Source organism: Carassius gibelio, chromosome A12 (genome assembly GCF_023724105.1).
Source record: "Carassius gibelio isolate Cgi1373 ecotype wild population from Czech Republic chromosome A12, carGib1.2-hapl.c, whole genome shotgun sequence".
Classification (NCBI taxonomy): domain Eukaryota; kingdom Metazoa; phylum Chordata; class Actinopteri; order Cypriniformes; family Cyprinidae; genus Carassius; species Carassius gibelio.
In genome coordinates, this window is record NC_068382.1 from 18,923,185 (window position 1) to 18,948,402 (window position 25,218).

Genomic DNA, 25,218 nt, shown 5'->3' on the forward strand with positions numbered 1-25,218 from the left:
GTGAATGTTGACTGTTCTTTTAATGTACTGTAATGCCCATAATAATATTTTTCTCCTGTTGCTTTGGAACTATCTTGACAATGAATCCAGAAGTAAGATGGGTAACTAGCCTCTACACATTTATTTGACTTTATGGATATAATTGTGTGGAGTACACAAGATGTTTGTATTGGTGTTACTCTCTCCTGTTTTTTTTTTTTTTTTTTTCTTCCACTTGGAGATCCCTTATCTTGTATTTGTATGGTTTGATCTTTGGTATTAGCCATTATCTGAACTATTGCCTCTAGTGGCCAAAAAATTGTGTTACAAGTGCCAGAGTGGCACACCTGAAACCAATGCAACTATAAGTACTGCGTGATTCTGTCTGTTTGTTACCAACACCCTGATGAAGGCCAATGGGCCGATACGCGTTGGTGTTTTAATGCTTTAGCCCAACCATTAAAGGCTTTTTAACTTTTGCATCCTATTGAGTGCCTGGACTTGGATTTTTTTCCAAAATCTTTTTCTATATTTAACCCTTCCAAGAGCACCAGAGGATACAAGGGATTCCAGCAGCGCTCCAGTTCTCTTTTGTTTTATCTTTTGTTTTGTTTTGCCCATGGGATGGCCTTAACGCGGAAGGATTACGGAAGTCCCACATTAAAATGAACAATTAGACAACTATCACTCAAATAGCACAAATATGGAAGAACTTGCATTAAAACACTTAAAGAAACAACAAATAAATACTTCTCAGTACTTTTAAACTTTCTGTAACAGTATGGTTTGCTGAAGGACTGGTCCATTTTTTTGTGTGACAATCGACAGTTATGTCACAAGACATTATTTATTTAAACTCTAGCCACTAGTAATTTAATACCTCCTTTATTTTGGAATAATAATTTAATTTCTTTTCACCAAACCCTCCAAAACCACACAGTTACAGTAGACTACAAAGCACGAAATTTCAAGACCACCTACAATAAAACACTGCCCTCTAGTGAACAAGAACAGAAGATAATAAAAGACAACACAACCTCTTGATTTTTCACTGATCTTTATTTAAAACCTTATATGATAGCGCGTTAGAAATTTCTGTTTGCTTGCAATGTAAATTTATCTGAAATATTAGTGTTGTTTTCAATGTGACAAATGAAGCCACATGTGAATCTTCCACGTCTTTGGTGCGTTTCCCATATAAACGTATTGTTTAATAACAATATTGGTCACAGGTCAAGTGTATCACAAGAATTAAGAATTTAATAATATAGTATCAAACAAAACAAATTATATACACAATACAAAGAGCTGCGTGTCTCAACCTTGACTCTCTTAGCCCCTGAAAAGTGTCTGAATAAGTATTAAAGGAAATTAAGCTGGTATTACTTGTCAGTAAGGTCCGTTTTGAAAGTGATCACAAAACAGGAAAGCAGTCCGTTTCTCCTGCTGGCTTGGTCCAAGTTCAGTAGCAAAAAGAGTCCTCCACAGCAAAATGCAGTACCATCAATACATTTACAAGACAAAGAACTTGTATATTTAAACAATGCAGAGCATTATAAAGGCTTGGTAACACTTAGAAACAGATCCTCTTTCTTACATCTATCTATCCAGCGATCACAACTGAATATGGCCAGGAGGATATTTTAAGTAACATGTTTATCAAGTTTGGTCAAACACTTAATATATTGAAGACCTCACAGGCCACAGTTGTCTCGCTTGTTCTTATTTATTGTGAGACCATGGTGGATTTGAACACTAGCTCCTTGTTTAAATCGCATTGTGAGGGTGTATTGTAAGTACAGCAACTGCATTGATCTATGAAATCTTGCAGCTCGTCCGTGCGCAGTGCTGGGATGGACTCAGTGGAGGGTAGATGATTTTGGATTTTTTGGTTCCGTTCCTTTTTTTAGCACTACTAGCTATGACTGAGTATGAACGGCCGTGCATCATCCGTGCGTTGAGACCATTGGCCATGGAGAAGGACTTCAGATGGCTCTTTAAGGCAACAGGAAGGGGAAGCTTGTCCACAAGGTGCACTGGAGTGCAGGAAACGATAGAACGACAGCAAAGGTCCTGCAGACTCAACACTGGACAAAAGAAAAGAACAGGATCAAGTAAAATGCAACATATTAGATTCTTCATAAAATACTCCACAAATTCAAGTCATTATATCATTATATGGTTTATAATAGTCTGTCAGCAATGTTTGTCTTTAAAGCTGCAGTCGGTAACTTTTGACGCTCTAGCGGTTAATAAACAGAACTGCTTGCATCTTGCGGAAGAACATCGTATGTTTATGTCTATGAAGAATCACAAAGGTACTGGGTTACTCCGCCGCGGTACCCCCGAAGCAATCTAAAATAGTCCGAATATAAACACTTATTATAAGTGCACCCTAGTGATTCAGGACAAGCTAAAAACACGGTTGGGAAAATGGATTCATGGTGTACTCGCTTATTATATACATTTTTCTACATTTTGAACTCAAACAAAGTTACGGACCGCAGCTCTGATTGGTTGTTTCTTAACGAGAGTGATGTATTTCTGCAAATGGCAATAGGAGCACTGGGAGGAGCCAGAGGAGCTTGATTTCTTCACAGATTATCTGTCTCATATTCTACTGTCAGGACATAATGACAGGTTTAACAAATATGTAAAAAAATATATTTTTACAAAAGTTACCTACTGCAGCTTTAAAGGATGAAGTAATTCAATGGAAACTTGTTTTATAATATTGCTTGGCAAGTCAATGTAAACATATAATGTTTTATTCAAACGCGTCAACCTAAGTAAATGTTTTCGTAATCGCTTGACCTTGTTCCTTAAATCATTTTTCTAGCATAAACCAAAGCTATGATTATTAAGAGCTGAAATGTGCTATGTGGGCAGCTGGCTGTTACATTGATATCTGAACACTGGGTGTCTCCGCTGTGAGCAGTATAAAGTCTCAAAGCTTCGCATATTTCAGGATTCGAAAGCGTTCCTTTGACCTATACATAATTGCAGTATTGGTCTGAGGAAAAAAACTTGTATTGCTGTTTCTTATGTGGTCATTCTCAGAAAAGGCTCCACTAAAAAGTCTGCATTATTCTGTAACAGCGTTCCTTAATGCATAATTTCATGTAAGAAGCATTTATGGTGAAGTTTTTTTCCCGGAGAATTCCCGGAGAAAACATTTCCAACCTCAACAACATAATGAGTCATAGGGAGATGCTGATAGAAGTGTAGTGAAACAAGACAGCAATGGTATTGATGTGAACCTCTGATGACTGTAGAGGTTTAGCTGTCTTTTCTCTCTGTAATTGTTTTATATGATTTACATTTCTGTAACTGAAAGTGAAATTTTCATTGCAATAATTTGTAAAATAAATTATTAAAAAAATATATTTTCACAGAATGATAATGTTTAGCATTATAATATAATATAATATAATAAAATATAACATAATATGTTTTTTTTATATAATTATGTCTGTCAGCAACAATTCATTTAAAATTTTTATATTATTAAAAAAATGTAAAAAAAGATGTTGTGTTTCTGTAAGTACATATAAGCAGATAAATTTGAATTCCACACTTCCACTAAACATGAAAACATTCCTGCACTTAGTTTCTCAATTATGTTAAATAGGACATTTTGAAAGAGAATGATTTGTTTAAATTATTTTTACATTCAGATTATACAATATGTAAACACTGGCAAAAAAAACGTGTTCCCAATCTTACAGTATATCTTAGTGTTTAGTTTTTTGATATTAACATGTTTTAGGTAACTTGTAATGTAAAAAATGGTAATGAGAAAAATGAGAATGATAATAAGAAATGGTATAATTTCATAGGAATATAATTTGTTACCTATTCACCTCTTGTGACTGCCCAAAACAAGTTCTCATACAAAATACTTAAAAATATTCTTATTAAATATATCTTTCTTGTAAAAGAAAATAATAAAGTGTTTTGTAAAGTAACTGAAAATTTCCTGAAATGTCTATTTACAAGAAACCAACTAAATACATATGATAATTACAAAATTTTATTCCACTTTCTATATTTTTTAGTTTTGTGTTATTATATTTTCCAAAATATCACACAGCTACAAAAGTGAATGTAAAAGACATAGCCCTATTGTAAATAAATAATTTATATATTTTTCTTTATATGAAGCCTGATCATAGAGGCTTTTTACCTTTATTGGGTCTCCAAAGTCGCTCCATACCATGCCTCATGAGCACAATTCGGGCCAGCTCAGTGAAGGACTCCGTAATGTTGAAGTTACAGAGAGGGCTGACCTCAAAGAATGTGACGCCCAGTCTCTCTGCAAAAGCCTGGGCGTGCTCGGTGGTCACCTGACGTTTATAGGCCAGGTGAAGCCTGTTTCCCACCAGAATCTTGGGAACACCTGGTGCATGCTGGGTAAAAACAACAACAACAATAAAAAACTTCAGGATATAAGTGGTTTGTTGATTTGTTTTATATTGTTATGTCAAGACAATCACTTTAATAATAAAGCAATTCTGAAAGAAAATGCTGTGTCCATCATCAAGCTACACAGATTAGTTACATAGCCTCTGTTACTATCATGTATGATTGCAATGATTATAAGCATAACGGTTGCTATTGAGTTGCATAACATGCACATTTCCTGAAATACAGAAATACACATCTATTTGATCACTTTCTCAAGATGAGAAACATGCATGTTTCATTCAATGTACTTCAAAAGCCACTAATATGAGCTCACGTCTTTTTATACCCATAATCATAATGCACTGCATATTTAACATGCTACATACTGTAACTACAGTAGTTTTGATTTTACCTCATCAATCTCTTTAATCCATCTGTCGATGCCATCAAAAGACCAGCGGTTTGTGATGTCATATACAAGGATAACACCCTGTGAAAAACAACATTTGTTAAAGACAGCATACAGTATGTTAAACTTAAATGCACTTTCAAAAAATTGAGACCATAAGCTTTTGAGATCGAATTAGATGATAAACGTTTTTTCAAAGTCAGGGTGGTACTGGACGTGGTGTTATTTAACATCTCATGCAATATGTGATTAAAATTGCATGGCAGAGAAGTTTACGATGTGGCTTTGCTCCAAGAGTTTTTTGTTATTAGGATATCTGTGTTTGCCAGAGCCAGGAAATGTCATGTCGACAGTTCCAGTCCACTCCGATTTATAGCATACCACACTTTCAACAGGAACTGCTGGTCACTGGGTGGAGTGTTTAACAACTGTCTGGGAGCACTGGGATTTCAGAGACATTTTAAAAGCCCATTCCCTTAAGTCTCTTTGCATATGATATACAATGGTCTTAAACATAACCACACAAATTATGTCTGATGAAAATCATAGCAAAATATAATTGCAATTATAAATAATAATAATAACAATTATATAGAAAATAATGAAAAATAAATATTTGTAAATATAATATAATTTAAATTAAATACTTTTTTTAAAATGAATAACTACTGGTGACTGATAAATCATATATAAAAAATATTTTACATGTATTATATTTACATTTATAAATAAAAAAATTAAAAATAACGTAACATTATTTTTTTAATGAATTCAAATAAATTACTATAAATATTCTCATATGAAATATATTAATTATAATTAAAAATAGCTACTCATTATATTTTTCCAAAGTGTTTTTATAATTTATTGCCATTATACCTGTGCTCCCCTTGAATATGAGCGGAATATGGTGCAGAATCTGCCTTGTCCTGAGGTGTCCCTGCAAAAAAAAAAAAACACAACACAGAGGGTCAATATGACAAAGAACACATTCATCTTACTTCTGCTCTTCAATACATCTGTAGCTATTGTCTTTGCCTCTGCCTGGTGGCACGAGGAGCTCTCTGTGGTTGGTGCCAGGGCAGCAGACTTTGAGTAGGAGCAATGGAATGAATCATTCACCATCCAGGGCTGAGCGCAGCACCAAGATGTGCCAGTCATGTTGCAGCGGGAAGGGCTGGAATAACACAAACACTCTCCTCTAAAATGCTACGTCTGCCAATGCCAGATTATCAATAATTGATTCCAGACTCTTGCAAAAAGCTCAGCTCTCTTAAAATGCGCCAGAATTTATAAACAGGTTCTAGGCATGGCTAGTACGATTGATTTGGCTGAATGTTTCATCGGAAGAGTTTGTTGAGGAGCACTGTAATTAACATTGCCAGACGTTTGGCATGTTCACTTCATATTTTGGAAACCAACAGGACCTTACTGAGTGTACACAGGCATGATGAAATGGAGGGGGTGATCTTTAATCTCTCTTCGTGCTCGGTTTGAGTTCAAGAAGATAATAGGAGGAAATCAAGTTGAAACTTTAAAGTTCAACATGCATATCTAGGAACTGTCAGGTGCTACATTCTTGGGTTTCCAGTCTAAAAGGAAAAGTAACTGTGATGTAAAGCTACTCACCAAAGCTGGAGCTTGACTCTGCGTCCATCGAGCAGTATGGTAGTTGTCTTGTAGTCAATTCCTACAAGTAAAAAAGAACAGCAAAATTATTAAAGGTGAAGTGTCGAATTTCTGCAGCACTAGCATCACCGAGTAATGACAGTTTTCAAATGGGTTTCCTGTCTGCCACTGGTACATAAAAACCTGCAGTACCTCTCCAAATTCACACTACTGGTTGAGCCAATCAGATTAGAATGTTCACATTACACAGCAAATATTAAACTAGATGTACATTAAACTATACTATAAGCTAAAAAATAAATTAAGGTCCCACTTTATATTAGGTGGCCTTAACTATTATGTACTTACATACAAAAATAAGTACAATGTACTTATTGTGTTCATATTGTATTGTAAAACACATTTGCTGCTATTGAGGTGGGATAGGGGTAAGGTTAGGAAGAGGGTTGGAGGTATGGGTAAGTTTAAGGGTGGGTTAAGGTGTAAAGTATGGGTCAACAGTTTAATTATAAATGTAATTACAGAAATTAAATACAGATGTAATTACATGTAGTTTTTTTTAAATATAAGTACAATGTAAAAACATGTATGTACACAATAAGTACATTGTACTAAATTATTAATTAAAATGTAAGTACATATTAGTTAAGGCCACTTAATATAAAGTGGGTCCTAAATTAATACACATTTCACCTTAAACAGTCATAGATTTGCTAGTATGCATTTAGTTGATCAACAATGTCTTGTCTTTACGTGTAACAGTAAAAACATTTAAAATATTTATTAAGGTTTCCACAAAAATATTAAACAGCACAACTGTTTTCAATATTGATTATACTCAGAAATATTACTTAAGCACCAAATGAAAATTCTGCTTTGCTACCACAGTAATACATTTGTTTTTTAAATAAATTACAATAGAAAAAAAGTTCATTTAAATTGCAATAGTATATCACATTATTACAGTTTTACAGTATTTATTATTCAATAAATACAGCCTTGGTCAGCATATAAACATTTTCTAAACACATTTAAAAATGTTACCATGCGACAGGTTGCCAGGGTGTTACTATTGAATTACTAATATCTTCTGGTTGGTTTTTAGCATGTATATGTGGTAGGAGGTTCTAGGGAGTTGGTTAGTGGTCCAAGTCAAAAGATTCCACTTTCAAGTCTAAATTATATTCTGGTCCCTACATAAGATTTATCACTTTAATATAAGTCATAAGACTTTAACTGTCTGCAAAATTATTTTGTTAAAACAGATAACAAACAGTATGAAATGAATTACACAACAAAGTTTAAAAAAAAAAGTTTTTTTTTTTTTTTTTTTTTTTTTTTTTTACTTTTTACAATGTCAATTGTTTGATCATGCATTTTAGTGACAGCAACTATGATTAAGTGACGTCTGCTGGTATGAACATGTCACTCAAAGAGGATGCCTGGGCAGAGAATGAAAAGCTTCAGTGTCACCTCCGTGGGGTTTCCAGGTTGCACACACATACACACTGGTATTCTGAACGCCCTTTATCCTAGGAAATTTCTGAGCCCATCACACATTCCACTGTGATGAGAATGAAACCCAAACACTGTGAAAATATACATGGAACAAGGACAGAAAGAGGATTTGAAAACACCATCACAACAATCACAATCCCAAGTCACCCTGTGAACTGTGGGGTCACTTAGTGAATTATAGCATTTCCTAAGGTATGCAGTGGTGAGGTTTAGCTCTCATGTTGTGCACATTAAAAATGAATTTATCAGCTACTAAGTCCTCAGTAAAAATATGATGCATTAGTTCTATAAAACAATAATATCTATTTTTCTTTATGTTTTATGCTCAACAAGGCTGCCACTGTGCAAAGACAGAGTAATAATAGTAATATTGTTAAAAAAGAAAAGAAAAAAAGAAATGGCCAACTAAAAAGTAAGAACATGATAAGTATGAGTGTGTATAGCACTCAATACTTAGTTGGGGCTCATTTTGTCGGAATTACTGCAGCAATGTGGAGTGACATGGAGTCGATCAGTCTGTGGCACTGCTCAGATGTTATGAGAGACCAGGTTGCTCTGATAGTGGCCTTCAGCTCTTCTGCAATCTTGAGTCTGGCATACCGCATCTTCCTCTTAACAATACCCCACGGATTTTCAATGGGGTTAAGGTCAGGTGAGTTTACTGGCCAATTAAGAACAGGGATACCATGGTCCATAAACCAGGTACTGGTAGCTTTGGCACTGTGTGCAGGTGCCAAGTCCTGTTGGAAAATGAAATCTGCATCTCCATAAAGTTGGTCAGCAGCAGGAAGCATGAAGTGCTCTAAAACTTCCTGGTATACAGCTGTGTGACCTTGGACCTCAGAAAACACAGTGGACCAACATCAGCAGATGACATGGCACCCCAAACCATCACTGACTGTGGAAACTTTACACTGGACCTCAAGCAGACTCTGGGAACCTGATTTCCAAAGGAAATGCAAAATTTACTTTCATCAGAGAACATAACTTTGGACCACTCAGCAAAGCCCAGTCCTTTTTGAAGTGAGACACTTCTGACGCTGTCTGTTGTTCAAGAGTGGCTTGACACAAGGAATGCGACAGCTGAAAACCATGTCTTGCATACGTCTGTGCGTAGTGGTTCTTGTAGCCTACATAACTAGACTGAGAGACCATTTAAAGGCTTTGCAGGTGTTTTGAGTCAATTAGCTGATTAGAGTGTGGCACCAGGTGTCTTTAATATTGAACCTTTTCACAATATTCTATTTTTCCTTAGTAGTCAGTTATAAACATCAAAATTAAAAGAAATAAACATCTGATATATATCAGCCTGTGAGTAATGAATGAATATATATATATATATATATATATATATATATATATATATATATATATATTCCAGCAATGCTTCATATTTTCCACCACAAGCTTTTGACAAAAGACTTATTGTAAATGATTTAATTCAATGTGAATGAAGCATCACATTTAGATAATTATTGTATAACACCAGCTCTCTAGTATTTTTTTTTCTTTATAAAAATGTCTGCCTGTAGGATGCAGTCTTACAGTTTGTGTGGGCAAGCTCTGATTCATCCTGAGAGATTTTTTCACACTAACTCTTTCTGTCTCCCCGCACAATTACCCTGCTCTGCACCTCTCCTCGTCTCCCTCAAAGGAACCAACAGAGAGCCATAGACCTTTTCTGACGGGATGACACATATGCTGGATCAACTGGAGTAACGGGATGAGGATGAAGCCTCCATGGATAATGGTGTTCAAAATTTAAATCTGAAGGAGGAAACAGTTGCTAACACTTACTGATCCATCCCCATGCAACTTCAAGTCACAAAATTAAACACAAACCTAAAATACTGCAAGCTGCTTTGTGGCCTGTGGAGCAATTGCGGTTGACCTCAAAAACATCAAACAGATCAGCTGGATTTTAAACCAGCATAATTAAACTCACATAGACCCATGTGAAATAGTAATTTCTCTCTCATTAAAAAATAATTATATAAATAAAAAGAACAAAATAAAGGGTACATTTAAACATTATTTTTAAATCATTTTGAACCACAAGAAGTAAAAACTGGAGCCGTATCAGTACCAAAATTGGCTGATACTGAAATTCTTCATTCATTTTAAGAAATTAAAGGGACAGTCCTCCCAAACATGACATTTCTGTCATCATTAACCCTAATGTCATTCCAAACCTGTATGCAGTTCTTTCATCTTCTAAACACAAGATAGATAATTTGAAGAATGTTGATAACCAAACATTTTTGGTTCCCATTGACTTCCATTGTATTTTTTTGCCCATACAATGGAAGTCAATGGGAACCCAAACCATTTAGTAACTTGGGTGAACTATTTGGGTGGGTTATCCTTTTAAAAATAAAATTCTAAACTAAAATCAGTCACTTTAAATGCTACGGGTGAATTTAGGCATAATAACATAGTTATTATTACACAGAATAATCATTATTGCTTTTAAGATTTCCTTTTAGATTCTCAAGATGACATTTAATAGTTTTATACAATTATAAGTGTTTTTAACTATTAACTATTAACTAGATAATTGCAAAGATGATCTAAAATAAAAATATAAAGAAAATGAGCATGCAAAAATAAACATTCATCACCACAATATTAACTGATAATTCACAAATTACAAAAACTCAAATACTATTTGCGTTCAACACCGCAAGTTGACCATATTCATCCAGTGTAAGGTAATGCTACTTTAGCAAAAAATTTTATGATGTGTGTTGTATCGTCTTACATGTGATCGAAGACAATACAATTAGATGTGATCTAAGACAATACAACACACTGAACATACTGTCCTTCTTCCATTCACAGCCTTGTTTTAATTTGTGCACAATTCAATATGCCGTCTACCCTGATTAATCTCCACAGGCGTTACATAAACTAAAACACATTGAGCAACACATCAGCCTGTGCGTTATTTATAAGACAGTGGGATAAATGTTTTAGTGGCACAGAACTGATTTCTGTCTTAGAGAAGAACAGCTGCAAGGCTTCAACTGTCACTGTTCCTTTAAAACCAACAGTCAATGAACCCTGTTTATCGTTCAAACAAACAAGTGGCTTGAAAGGTACATGCAAGTGTTTAGATTAACATCATAATGTTTTATCACCAGCAAAGCCTGGCTGCATCCTCATTTCCCTCGGCTCAGTCGCATTTCACTCAGCAGAGCACAGTTACGTAAGAGCTTTGGCCAGTTGTAATAATCTCTATAAACAGAAATTCCAACAGAGACTTCTGCTGGCAAGGTTGTTCGGCAAAAGCTCTCCCTGTCTAATCATAATTGAGATAATCGACCATGTACATACAATATGCACTTTTTGTGAGTTGCTCCCAAGGTTACAGTTCTAAAATATGACAGAATAGGATGTAGAATATGTTCTGAATCTAGTAAGCAAAAGCTCCAGCAATGGTATATTAATTGCTTGCATACCCAATGTTTTAGAAAGATGTTTTCCAAGTATTAGCATCCTGGCAGAGCTGTTTACTGGCCCTACAGGGGCTATATTTTTACTAGAGATTATGTAAATTAATGTAGCATGAAGTCCCTTTCACAAGCCTGCAGTGGGATATTAAATTTTCATCACTGTTGCGCAAGAAAAAATCAACTGTTTAAAGTTAACATGAAAATAAAATGTACCCTATTTGCTTTGTTAATGTACTCTATACATCCCTGATCTTATTGTGAATTATTAATCAATGCACCGTTTTCCAAAAAGAAGTTTGTTGTCATAATAATTAATCAAAATGCAATAATGTTCCCTTACTCTGAAACGGCTTTCCTTCTTTGTTAACATCAGGCTAGGTTTGGACACACTTTTCACAATCTACTAAAGTCCTGTCTTGCTCAGAAATATGTCATATTACTATGGGTTGAGGATGGCAACTCATGTTGACTTTAAAGGAATAGTTAACACAAAAATGAAGATTTTCTAAATAATTTACACATCCTCATCAAGCCATCCGAGATGTAAATGAGATTGTTCCTTTATCACAACAGATTTGGAGAAAATTAACATAACTTGCTCACCCCCTGCAGTGAATGGGTGCCATCAGAATGAGAGTTCAAACAGCTGATAAAAACATTACAATGATCTACAAGTAATCCGCAGTCATTAACCTCTTTTCAAGTGAAAAGATGCATATTGTAAACAAGAAATACATCACTAAAGCATTTTAACTTTAAACAGTCGCTTCTGGTCAAAATACCAGTCCATAATCCATAATAACTCTTCCTCCAGCGAAAAAATGAATCCCCTGTTGTTCTCTCTCATCAAAAACTATGGGCATATTTGTTAAGAACCATTTTCACTTGTAAACAGAACTTTTTCACTAGAGAAAGTGATATTAGGGTAGAGGACTCATATTTTGAGTAGGGTTGGGTACCGAAACAAATTAAAAATTTTGTCATTAATCACTATATGCTGAATGCAAACTGTGCATGCTATTCTGTGTCAGTCACAAAGACATTTTTTCTATGTGCATTTACACTTTGATATGAACGAAAACAGTGCATCCGTGCAGCGCGGCTGAGACAGAAGAGCATATGCTGCTTACATTTAGTGGATATTCTCCAAAATGGCGCTACGATTAATGACATAATGGAGTTTATCGACCATTTGTGAGTTGCTCCAAAGGTTACAATACAAAATAAATACAAAAGTTATAAAATATGACTGTAGAATGTAGAATATGTTCTGAATCTAATAAGCAAAAGCTTTAGCAATGGTCTATTAATTGCTTGCATACCCAAGTTTAAGAAACTGTTTTCCAAGTATTAGCATTCTGGCAGAGCTGTTTACTGGCCCTACAGGGGCTATATTTTTACTAGAGAGTATGTAAATGAATGTAGCATGAAGTCCCTTTCACAAGCCTGCAGTGGGATATTACATTTTCATCACTGTTTCGCTAGAAAAGATCAACTGTTTAAAGTAAACATGAAAATAAAACTGACCATCAATGCACCTTTTTTCAAAAATAAGTTTACTGTCATAATGATTGATCAAAATGCAATAAAGTTATCTTACTCTGAAACAGCTTTCTTTCTTTGTTAACATCATTCTATTCATTCTGGTTTGGAAAAAACTTTTCACAATCTACTGATATTCTCCAAATGGCGCTACGGTGGTGCATCACAGAGGAGACAAATTGTTGAATAAGTCGTTATTTTTGTTTTCATCATGTACAAAAAAGTATTCTCTTCACTTCATAACATTACATTTGAATCACTGATGCCAGATGGACTTTTCTGATGACGTTTTTCATACTTTTCTGGACCATGACAGTGTAATTTACTTGGCAGTCAATGGGTCAGTCACAAGCCTCCCGGTTTTCAGAATCAGAATCAGAATCAGAATGAGCTTTATTGCCAGGTATGTACACATACGAGGAATTTGTTTTCGTGACAGAAGCTCCGCAGTACAACAGAATGACAGCGACAGAACATAAAACACATAATAAAAGAATAAAAAATACAAATAAGTAGATAGTGAATAACAATATACAAATGACAATTGTAGGCAAGTATATTACAAAGTGAAGTTATGTATGTACATATATATTGTGTGCAAAATTTAAGTGTATACTAAGTATGTGTGTTAGATAAATAAAGTGTGTGTGTATATAAATATAAAGTGTAGTGTGTCCGCCGTTATTATAAGCTGTTCATAAGATGGATTGCCTGAGGGAAGAAACTGGTCCTGTGTCTGGTCGTTCTAGTGCTCAGTGCTCTGTAGCGTCGACCAGATGGCAACAGTTCAAAGAGGGAGTGTGCTGGATGTGAGGGGTCCAAAGTGATTTTGACAGCCCTTTTTCTCACTCTGGATAAGTACAGTTCTTGAATAGATGGGAGGGTTGAACCGATGATTCGCTCAGCAGTCCGGACTACCCTCTGTAGTCTTCTGAGGTCAGATTTAGAAGCTGAGCTGAACCAGACAGTTACTGAAGTGCAGAGGATGGATTCAATGATGGTGGAGTAGAACTGTTTCAGCAGCTCCTGTGGCAGATTAAACTTCCTCAGCTGGCGGAGGAAGTACAACCTTTGCTGGGCCTTTTTCACAATGGAGTCAATGTGAATGTCCCACTTCAGGTCCTGAGAGATAGTGGTGCCCAGGAACCTGAATGACTCCACTGCAGTCACAGTGCTGTTCATGATGGTGAGTGGGGGGAGTACAGGGGGGTTTCTCCTGAAGTCCACGATCATCTCCACTGTTTTGAGGGTGTTAAGCTCCAGGTTGTTGAGACTGCACCAGACAGCCAGCTCTTTTACCTCCTGTCTGTAAGCAGACTCGTCACCGTCCTGAATGAGGCCAATGAGTGTGGTGTCATCTGCAAACTTCAGGAGCTTGACAGAGAGGTCCTTAGATGTGCAATCATTAGTGTACAGGGAGAAGAGCAGTGGGGAGAGAACGCACCCCTGGGGAGCTCCGGTGCTGATTGTACGGGTGCTGGATGTGTATTTTCCCAGCCTCACTAGCTGCTGCCTGTCTGTCAGGAAGCTGTTGATCCACTGACAGACTGAGGTGGGCACGGAGAGCTGATTTAGTTTGGGCAGGAGGAGGTTTGGGATGATCGTGTTGAAGGCCGAGCTGAAGTCCACAAACAGGATCCTCACATAAGTCCCCGGTCTGTCTAGGTGTTGCAGAACATAATGCAGTCCAATGTTTACTGCATCGTCCACAGACCTGTTTGCTCTGTAGGCAAACTGAAGAGGATCCAGCAAGGGCCCAGTGATGTCCTTCAGGTGGCCCAGCACCAGTTTCTCAAATGACTTCATGACTACAGACGTTAGAGCCACAGGCCTGTAGTCATTTAGTCCTGTAATTTTGGGTTTCTTAGGGATGGGGATGATGGTGGAACGTTTGAGGCATGAAGGGACTTCGCACAGCTCCAGCGATCTGTTGAAGATCTGTGTGAAGATGGGGGCCAGCTGGTCAGCACAGGATTTCAGACAGGCTGGTGTAACACAATCTGGGCCTGGTGCTTTTTTCCTTTTCTGCTTCCGGAAGACCTGGCGCACCGCATCCTCGCTGATCTGAATTGCAGGTGTGGGGGAGAGGGGGGATGCAGGAGGTGAGAATGGTGAGAGTGCTTGATTGGAGAGGTGTTCAGGATGGGTTGCAGGAGCTGTTAATGGTGTGAACGGTAGTTTGGAGAGGCATTCAGGGCTGGTTGCAGGAGTTGTGAAGGGTGTGAATGTTTTTGTGGGGAGGAGTTCAGGGCAGGTGATGGGTGTTCTTTCAAACCTGCAGTAAAACTCGTTCAGATCGTCTGCCAGTCGTTGATTCTCTACAGTGCTGGGGGGTGGTGTCTTGTAATTGGTGATCTTCTTTAGACTTTTCCACACTGATGCGGAGTCGTTGGAAGTGAACTGAGTCCTTATTTTTTCAGAATAATTCCTCTTTGCCACTTTGATCTCCTTTTCCAATGTGTATTTAGCCTGTTTATACAAGACATTGTCCCCCTTCACGTAAGCATCTTCTTTGGCCTGACGGAGCTGTCTGAGTTTTGCAGTGAACCACGGTTTGTCATTATTGTAAATTAGTTGAGTCTTTGTAGGAATACACATATCCTCACAGAAACTGATATATGATGTTACGGTCTCTGTGAGTTCATCCAGATCGGTGGTAGCAGCTTCAAAAACACTCCAATCAGTGAGGTCAAAACAAGATTGTAAATCCTGCTCTGCTTCATTAGTCCATCTTTTTACAGTCCTTGATACAGGTTTAGCTGATTTTAGTTTCTGCCTGTAGGACGGTATTAGATGAACCAGAAGGTGATCAGAACGTCCCAAAGCTGCTCGTGGAACAGAGTGAAATGCATCCTTTATTGTGGTGTAACAGTGATCCAATATATTACTGTCTCTTGTGGGACAAGTAACATGCTGTCTGTATTTTGGCAGTTCACGGGACAGATTGGCTTTATTAAAGTCCCCGAGAATGATTAAAACAGAGTCCGGGTGTTGTTGTTCTGTGTCTGTGATCTGATCAGCGAGTTTCTGTAAAGCTGAGCTCACATGCGCTTGAGGATGGATGTAAACACTGACCAGAATGAACGAGTGAAACTCCCGCGGCGAATAGAACGGCTTGCAGTTAATGAAGAGTGTTTCCAGATTTGAGCAGCACGTCTTCTTTAACACAGTTACATCTGTACACCACCGTTCATTGATGTAAAAGCATGTCCCGCCACCACGCGATTTCCCCGTTGATTCTGTGTCACGATCCGCTCTAAACAGCTGAAAGCCCGGCAGATGGAGCGCGCTGTCCGGTATGGTGTCATTCAGCCAGGTTTCCGTGAAACACAGAGCAGCAGAGTGTGTGAAATCCTTATTTGTCCGAGAAAGCAGAAGGAGTTCGTCCGTTTTGTTGGGTAGAGAGCGGAGATTTGCCAGATGGATGCTAGGCAACGGCGTTCGAAATCCGCGCTTCCTGAGTCTGACGAGCGCTCCCGCTCGCTTCCCCCGTCTGCGCGTCCTGAAGCGCTTGATCAGCGCCGCCGCTCCTCCGATAACAACGTTCACTAAAACATCTGAATAATTGAAATCCGGTAAAATATCCTGTGGTGTGTTCTGCCGAATGTTCAGCAGTTCTTCCCTGGTGAAACTGATGGCAGGAATATAACTAAAGACAGGACAAACTAACAAAAACACAAAGACATATGCGGAGCTCGTCACGGAGGCAGCCATCCTGTATCGGCGCCAGTGTGAGTGAATGGAGAGCTCCAAATATCCAAAATATCTTAAATTGTGTTCTGAAGACAAACAAAGCTTTGAGCTGTTGATTGAAATATTTGCCTTCTGGTGCTCTGAAACGGACATAAGAAGCATCAGCACCACACCTGATCGCTAGTTAGATTAGATTAGAATCAGACTGAATTGTTTGAAAGAGTTTGCGTCTCCATTAAGCACAAATACAAAAATTACTTACAATTTTTTTTTTTACATGCCTGATACTCCCTCTTACTCCCAAAAAAAAAAAAAATAATAATAATAAAAAAAAAAAAAATATATATATATATATATATATATATATATATATATATATATATATATATATTAGGGGTGTAACGATACGCGTATTCGTATTGAACCGTTCGGTACGAGGCTTTCGGTTCGGTACGCGGTACGCATTATGTACCGAACGGTTCGTTGGACTAATTAATTATATTTGGAAAATAAAGAAAAAATTGTGAAATATAATGATATGCGTTCAACAAGGTAGCCCAATAACCCAAACGACGTAACAGGCAACGCCCCTGACACCCCCGAACAAGAAAAAAAAAACACCAGCTTATATGTTTATGTTAGGCTACTCAGGTCAGGCGTTCGCTCACTCAGTACGCGCTGAAGGCTCGTTGCAAAATGGCCAATGCGTTTAACAGACCACAAATAGAAGATCCTCCAATAACCAACAGGTCTGGTGTTTGGGTGCACTTTACCAATCGATCGGGGCATCCAAACAAGCACGGTAATCAAAATGGACTAGTAGTGTACTGTGTCGGAATTTCCTGAGCAGTACGATTCAATTAACAGGCCTGCACGTTATAGAAGAACTGTTATAAATAGAACGTATGCACGGGCAGTTTTGAAAACTCCACCTACTTTGCTCTTGGCATAGTGCAGCGCAAATCGCGTTGTATCTGAAGGGCAACGCTGAGCCCAGGATCCAGCGCCGCGCGTATCGCGTCCTGTGTGAAAGACCCTTTAGTCATTTTGCAACGAGCCTTCAGCGTGTGCTGAGTGAGCGAGCGCCTATAGTGGAAAACGCATGTTTTAAGAACATTCTTAATGTAATTTAGCCCCGTTACTATATTCCTTCACGAGCCCATTTCAGCCAGACCGTAATTCCTGCTTTGTTCCAAAAAACATAAGCCCTATAGAGAACCAATTGAGTAAAAACACACTCAATATAAAGAGTTATAGAGTTCCATATGAAAAGTTACATCTTTGTATTTGTTCATAACTACTACAACAATATAACATTTTCAATTTTTTTTAATAAGGAGCTGTTTTTGTTTTATACAGTATGCTGCTAAGAAAACACCATAGAAGATGGGTGAAGAATAGATCATTGTTCAATGTAAAAAAAAACAAAAAACATACTTTGTTGCCAATTTGTTCTTTTTGCTGTATCTAAAACGTACCGAACCGTACCGAACCGAACCGTGACATCAGTGAATCGTACCGAACCGAACCGTGAATTTTGTGAACCGTTACACCCCTAATATATATATATATATATATATATATATATATATATATATATATATATATATATATATATATATATATATATTGAACTGCTGTGAAAAGAGAACTGATGATGAGCATCAAATTATCAGTGTAATGAAATATAATTTAATAATGCAATGAAATATGGATTAAGTGTTCTGGTGATCTGGTAATAGAATATAAGCATCTGATTTGAGAACCGATGAGCTGACGATACTGCGCATGTGTAATTTTTCAAGAGGACGTGAAGCATGTACAATTTACAATTACATGTTACAATTTACAATTAATTCAGAACGCAGCAGCAAGGTTAATTTTTAATGAGCCAAAAAGAATACACGTCACACCTCTGTTTATCAATTTGCACTGGCTTCCAATAGCTGCCCGCATAAAATTCAAGGCATTGATGGCTCTGCACCCATTTACCTAAATTTGTTACTTTAGACTTATGTGCCCTCTAGAAGCTTGCGTTCTGCAAGTGAACATCGCTTGATTGTGCCATGCCAAAGAAGCACAAAGTCACTTTTACGGACTTTTAAATTAAATGTTCCCTTCTGGTGGAATGACCTCTCCAACTCAATCCGAGCAGCTGAGTCCTTAGCCATCTTCAAGAATCGGCTTAAAACACATCTCTTCCATCTTTATTTGACCCTCTAACTTTAACACTCACTATTCTAATTCTATTCTTAAAAAATCTAACTACCTTTCTAATCTTTTTGTATTCTATTTTTCTTTTCATTTATTATGCAAATATATATATATATATATATATATATATATATATATATATATATATATATATATATATATATATATATATGTGTGTGTATGTGTAAAGACCTAACTAGCTTGCTCTATTCTTTTTTTTTCTGTTTTATTTTTATTTATTATATTATTTAAAATCCCATGCTACGTGTACTGTGTTAACCTAACTGAGACTTGTTATAGGACTTATATATCATTTCTCTTTTTGTTGTTTTTGATTGCTTCCACTGTCTTCATCTGTTCATCTTTGGATAAAAGTGTCTGCTTATTGAATAAATGTAAATGTAAATGTAAGCATGTTAGTTCTATTTTGTTGAACATCAAAAGTGTGGTAATATAAAAACAAAACTAAAGTCAAAGCATTCTGTTTTTGTTTAAAATGTAAAATTATTAGGGCTGTCAAAAATAGCGCGTTAACGGCGTTAATTAGTTGTTTGTCGTTTATTAGGTCAAATTATTTAACGCATTGCACGCATGCGCAGTGTGACAAATTATTCAGGTTAGGAAAGTCTCGTCGATCTCTGAATTCTCAAGATAGTAAAAAACAGCGGCGAGCGCCGCGACGAAAACACAGAAGAAGCTTAAGGTTTTACCTCAGTTACTCTCAAATACAATCATGATTAATCCACTGAAAATTCTGATTAATTTGATTAAAAATTTTAATCATTTGACAGCCCTAAAAATTATACAATAAAATTTTAATTTTAAAACTGCTCATGCTGCATGTAAACAGAATCTTTGTTTGGATTGTGATTCAAATGCAGTGGTTGCCTCTATTTATTTGATTTGGGGTTCGTTTTTAAATTTCTATTTAGTTTTGTTATTTGACACATTTCACTTTCACAAAAAATGTGCAGCATTTTATCGAAGCAATGATAAGAGGACACCTTTTCATTCTCATTTTGTTAAAATCTAATAAAAAAAATGATGATAAATCTACATCCTTATTCACAAGACACTCATCTACATCTTGAATTATACATTATATAAATGTTAGCAAATGTTTATTTGTGTGTGTGTGTTAACTATTCTTTAAAGAATATAGTAATATGCCCATCCAAGCAATTAAAATACTATTTAAAGGGTCCCTCTTCAAAAAGTGGCTGGCATCCCTTCCTCAGCTGCTTGGATAAATGAGTACACAACTATGAAAGCCACCCAGATCTCAGTCAGCCTCTGACCTTAAATGAACAGGTTGGCTGTCAATTTACTTGCTATATCGCTTCGGTGTAATCTAAGCTGTTAGAGACTTACGATGTTCATCAGACTTTGGACTTTGCTCAATGCAGTGACAATGAAAAATGGCACATAGAGTTTTGTTCTTCCTGTTCAAGCATGCATAGAGTAAAAACAATAAAACAGCGTTCTGGAGAAAATATGTAAACTATTATGAATTAGGAGATCTAAAGGATTGTCACCACGAGAGCTGGTTGCTACTGAGTTAGTATTTGATATGCAAGTCATTACATACATGAAAAGATGTTGTGTTTTGTTAGTTATGTTGATACCAGCCACTTGTTTGCATCACATAAAGAATGCTGTTGGCCTTATAGGCAAGATTCATGAAAAATATGTTGTTTAGCTGTGAAAGCCCAAAGGGGGGTTCACTGCAGTTGATTTTGTCCCCTGGGAAGAGTTACTTTTTCCAAAACAGGGAGTAACCAATAACTACAACTACTGGTGAGCTGTAAATAAGAGCTGGACAAACCAGGGATTGATTTTGGTGTTTAATATATGTGGCATACTAACTGTTATAATAGATTAAAGATTGAAAATAAATTATACAGATGGTGATCCCTTGTTTTCAGTGTATAATTATTTTCTAGATTGACAACATTTCTGGTGACAAAATAACTGAAACAGTTCACAATAAATGATGTAGATGTGCACGTGATGCTTGCTAGCTGTATTCTCACCTTCTGATCATCATGTTTATGATAAATGTTAAATAAACTTCAATCCATGATAATGGATTTATTTAGAATTGCGCAGACCGACTACATTTAGTTTAATTTAAAGAGATCAAAACTTACCCATATTGTATCCATAGGGTGACTCACTGGACCCATCCTGTAGACTGGCCAGTATTTCCCCTTTCCCAACATCACTGTCTCCAACCAGAAGGAATTTCAGGAGGAAATCATAAGCTTTTGCTGGGCTGCTCCTGTGGTTCATCTTCACATCAGCCCGATGACCCATTCTGGTACATCGTGTAACTGATGGACTTGTTTTAAATATCTCAGACCACCAGTGCAACTAAACCATATAGCCGTTTTAAAAACAAACTTACATATTCTTCACTAGTCTTTTCTGAGTTTAAAATGTCATGTCCAGTACAACACTAAAGCTGTCCTTTTGTTCAAAGATTCTGGTTGTGGATCCACTGATGCTGTTGCGTCACATTAGTAGGTAAATAAAGACCGTCATACGTTTACAGTATAGAAGCATAAGCCAAGCAACTTCTTAAAATTGACTGTTTATACTTATAAAAGAAATGTTAATCTTTATAAATCACTCCTACTGTTTTTTTCATCTTTACATTTCGCGCAAACCTGGTCCACTGAGCTCTCTGCCACATCCCTCTCTCCTATCAACCTCCCTAAACAGGAAAAATGTGAGTTTATCCTTAGATTTTCCTTGATTGGTTCCTGTGTGGAGTTGCTAGGGCAGCTCTGCTCTCTCATTGGACATTTAGCGCGTCCATCAAATCCCACAAACGCATTTTATGCGTTGGAGAGGGTGTGGCTAATCTGCTGTTTTGATCCCATTAACGCTGATACCAGATCAGAGCCCGTATGTTCACTTTGTCGCGCGGGAGGTTGGTCAACTGATTCTGCGTCAGCTTTCCAGCGCGCTTTCAAGCGCGTGCTCGGGTTTGTTGTTTTCCGGGGCACGAAGAATGACGAAACGTTTGAATGACGTAATTTGATCATTGTAGTTTCTAAACAGGTTATTGTAGTCGAAGTAAAAGTTTATTTATAAATCACTTTTTTTTAGAAACGTGTGTGTTTACCAAAGTGCTGTACAAGCATGAATAAGGCAATATGACAAATATAATAACAAAGTTAAAATATTATCAAATATTATGGAATCATGTAAAATAAAATAGCAGCTCTCACACAGTGTTAAGCATTTCCTCTCTTTTCCTTGTTAAAATCACAGCAATACTTTGAAACTATATTTTAGTCTGATAATAAAAAAGGCTATAAAAATCATTAAAGTCAATTATTTCTTTTGAATATATATTCACCATGGTTGTATTTTGCATACTGTCCTTTGTATCTTGATCTCTTGGGCTTTTAACCTTTACAAACCCAGTCCAGCTAGACTCTAACACTGTTATTATTATAACTTTAACTAAGAACAATCCCTTGCATAACCACATTATATAATGCTTTACATATCAATATTTAGAAAAGTAGAAATTAGTTAATTAGAAATTATATAAAATGTTTTTTTTTTTTATGTATGTATCATATATCAACTGTGATATATGTTTGCATTATATTAAAGCTTCTTCTGGTATTAAAGAACATTTAAAAAAGTATTAAAAGATTTTAGTGTATGCAGCACACTGTTTTGCAATTTTGATTATTGCATCATTATTGTTTAGGCATTGTTTTTTTGTTGTTGTGAAAATTGTATTAATATTTTATGCTTAAACCACTATTATTGTTTACATAATCTTTAATATCAATTAAACTACATATCTTCAGGGTCTCATTCATTGTGATTAATGACTACTCTAATATCCTTTTGTATCTTTACTTTAACATCGAATTTTGTTTGTGTACTGTGTCTTGTGATTAAGTACAATCCAAACTGCTTGAGTAGTGTTGTGTTGTTGCGCAATGTTGCTCACTGAAGCACCACTAAGAGCATTTGCGCATGCATTATATAAAGCACGTATCTGCTATCAGCAAGTTGTACAAAATATGTTACTGTTTACAATGCAATTGCTAAGTTTTAAGATCATGTTTAAAAGACTGTAAAATGCTGCCCTCTAGTGTTCTAAAGTAAGCCACTAGCCTCACAAATGTTGACAAATTCAATTTTTTTTCATATACAGCTCATATGTTTGATATATATATATATATATATATATATATATATATATATATATATATATATATATATATATATATATATATATATATATATATATATATATATACTTGTGGGTTTAACCTCTGTTGCTTAAAACAGAAACCCTGATGGGAAAACAGAAGCAATACATAGCACGCTCTTTAGTGAGCTAGGTAACAAATGGATATACATAAATTATAATAGTAATGTCACCATGGGTTTATTTAAATGCTTCATATTTACCTATATCTTATGAACATTTTGTCCAGCCTCAAATGGTACAACAGGCCACTTTAATAATATGGTCCCTGACTGGCTTCATTGTCTTCACTTGATTTGTGTCATGTCCTGCTACTGCTGTGCCTCCCAGCCCTGCTGCCTGAAGAAAGAAAAGTAACATTATTGTAATTTTATAAATCCACAAAAATTAACTTTATTCATATTATTATTTTAATACTGACTTGGACAATACAGTCTGTAGAGTGGAACAGCAGCATATGACAAGCCATCATTCCCACTCCAGTGACCGCGATGTATGTGAGGATGGTCTTTTTTCCTTTTCTTCCAGTCATCTTCCTGGCTCTGATGTTTCCTTTTGTGAGTTTTAGGTCCTCGTGACTGATTGAGGAATTACTGTGGGGTCCTCCTGATGAAGAGATGGCCACTGGATGAGGCTAGTCTTCTGGTTTTGCAACAATTAACGCATAGCCGAGTTCTAGAAATGGCTTGCTGTACATGCTTTACAGTTCATTCACTGAGAAGGAATGGTTAAAGCATAATCCTAGAGTTACAAGTGAAATGCCCCTCAAGACAGGTGTTTCACCTAAAACACAAAACAGTACAAGTCATCATGGTACATGGTCACTAAAATAATGAGTAATGAATGAATTATTTCACAGACTGTGTGATCAGTCCATAACTAAAAAAAGAAGGCCTAGTACTTAGAGTGAACAAATGTTTTCATTATGAGACACATCGAAGCTAAGTGCTTGTTGTTTTTACTGTTCAAAAGTTTAGGATCAGTATGATTTTAGGATCAGTATGAATTAATACTGAAATTCAGCAAAAATAAATAATGCATTAAATTGATAAGCAAAGACATATAAATGCTGTTTAATTCATTTTCTATTAATAGAATCATGGGGTGGAGCAGCACAACTTTTCAATGGTGATAATATTAAGAAATATTATTTTGTGACTTCTGAAGGATTGTTCAGCTTTGTAATCACAGAAATACATTACATTTTAAATAAAAAAATAATAATTTTACATTTTACAAATATTTTTAATCAGGTAAATGTGGCCTTGGGGCGAAACCGACTTAAATGAAAATGATCTGACAGCATAATCAAACAAACTGTGAAACAACCTGCAGTAATGTTATAGATTTTATTTTATTTGCTACTATATTAATTAACAAGCATAAAACTGTCATGTCAATTTAAACAATAAATTATTTTTCTTAAATTATAAGACAACTTAAACCAACTGCCAACCAATAACAGAGTAGCAAGTCCTTTAACAGTACATGGAGAATATAATGCTAAAGTGCTCATCCATTCTGTAAAACCCGTTATTAAGCCATTTACATTTTTGTGCATGCATATGTTAAACCCATGATTGAATATCTACCTAATATGACTTTCAACAACCACAAGCATTTCATACAGAAGATGCTGAGGCCTTACCTGACTCAAATTATGCAGGTATGTGCATGTACACCTTTTAGTTACACTTTAGTTACACGTTTTGCACTTAAAATGTTTAATTTGAGTAAAAAAAAATTAAATACACTTATAAAAAAAATTGTTTACACACTCAGGATGTGCTAGTTTTAATTGAGAATTTTGTGTATTGTATTGACTAACACTGCTATGTACAAACAGAAAACATATATAATTGACCATTTATGAATGTAACACTGGCTTTAGTGAACTTGACTGTGTCTGATTTATAAAGGTTATAAATTTAATTGGCACTGGTGAAAATGTTTGAGATAAAATTTTAAAACTTTCATCTTAATATTTTCGAGGGGAAAAAATAGCAAAAACCCAAAAGCAAAAAAAGTCGAAATTTTCCAACTGGCCTTATTGAATTCATAAAATTAAATTAACACTAATTCAGTTTGGCAAATTGAAACCTCTAGATGTGATCAGTCAATAGAAAAAG

The 25,218-nt window shown here is 36.0% G+C and overlaps 1 protein-coding gene and 1 pseudogene across 1 annotated transcript; both read right to left on the reverse strand.

Annotated features, from left to right (window-relative positions):
* Positions 1-1,019: 1,019 nt before the first annotated feature.
* LOC128025391 (ras-related protein Rab-40B-like) lies at positions 1,020-21,581 on the reverse strand. Its single transcript, XM_052611720.1, has 6 exons — positions 20,997-21,581; positions 6,425-6,485; positions 5,675-5,735; positions 4,799-4,876; positions 4,166-4,388; positions 1,020-2,066 (listed from the first exon to the last, which is right to left on the reverse strand). Exons 1-6 carry the CDS (start codon positions 21,160-21,162, stop codon positions 1,795-1,797), a joined length of 861 nt encoding a protein of 286 aa, XP_052467680.1. The 5' UTR covers positions 21,163-21,581; the 3' UTR covers positions 1,020-1,794.
* LOC128025656 (cytochrome c oxidase assembly protein COX11, mitochondrial-like) lies at positions 21,554-23,826 on the reverse strand (annotated as a pseudogene).
* Positions 23,827-25,218: the final 1,392 nt, after the last annotated feature.

Coding starts and splice junctions, on each gene's coding strand:
- LOC128025391 (XM_052611720.1), bottom strand. CDS start 21,162: ATGGGTCATCGGGCTGATGTGAAGATGAACCACAGGAGCAGCCCAGCA. Junction 5,736..6,424: donor AGAGTCAAGCTCCAGCTTTG/GTGAGTAGCTTT, acceptor TTTTTTTTGCAG/GGACACCTCAGGACAAGGCA. Junction 4,877..5,674: donor CATATTCAAGGGGAGCACAG/GTATAATGGCAA, acceptor TGTTTTTCACAG/GGTGTTATCCTTGTATATGA.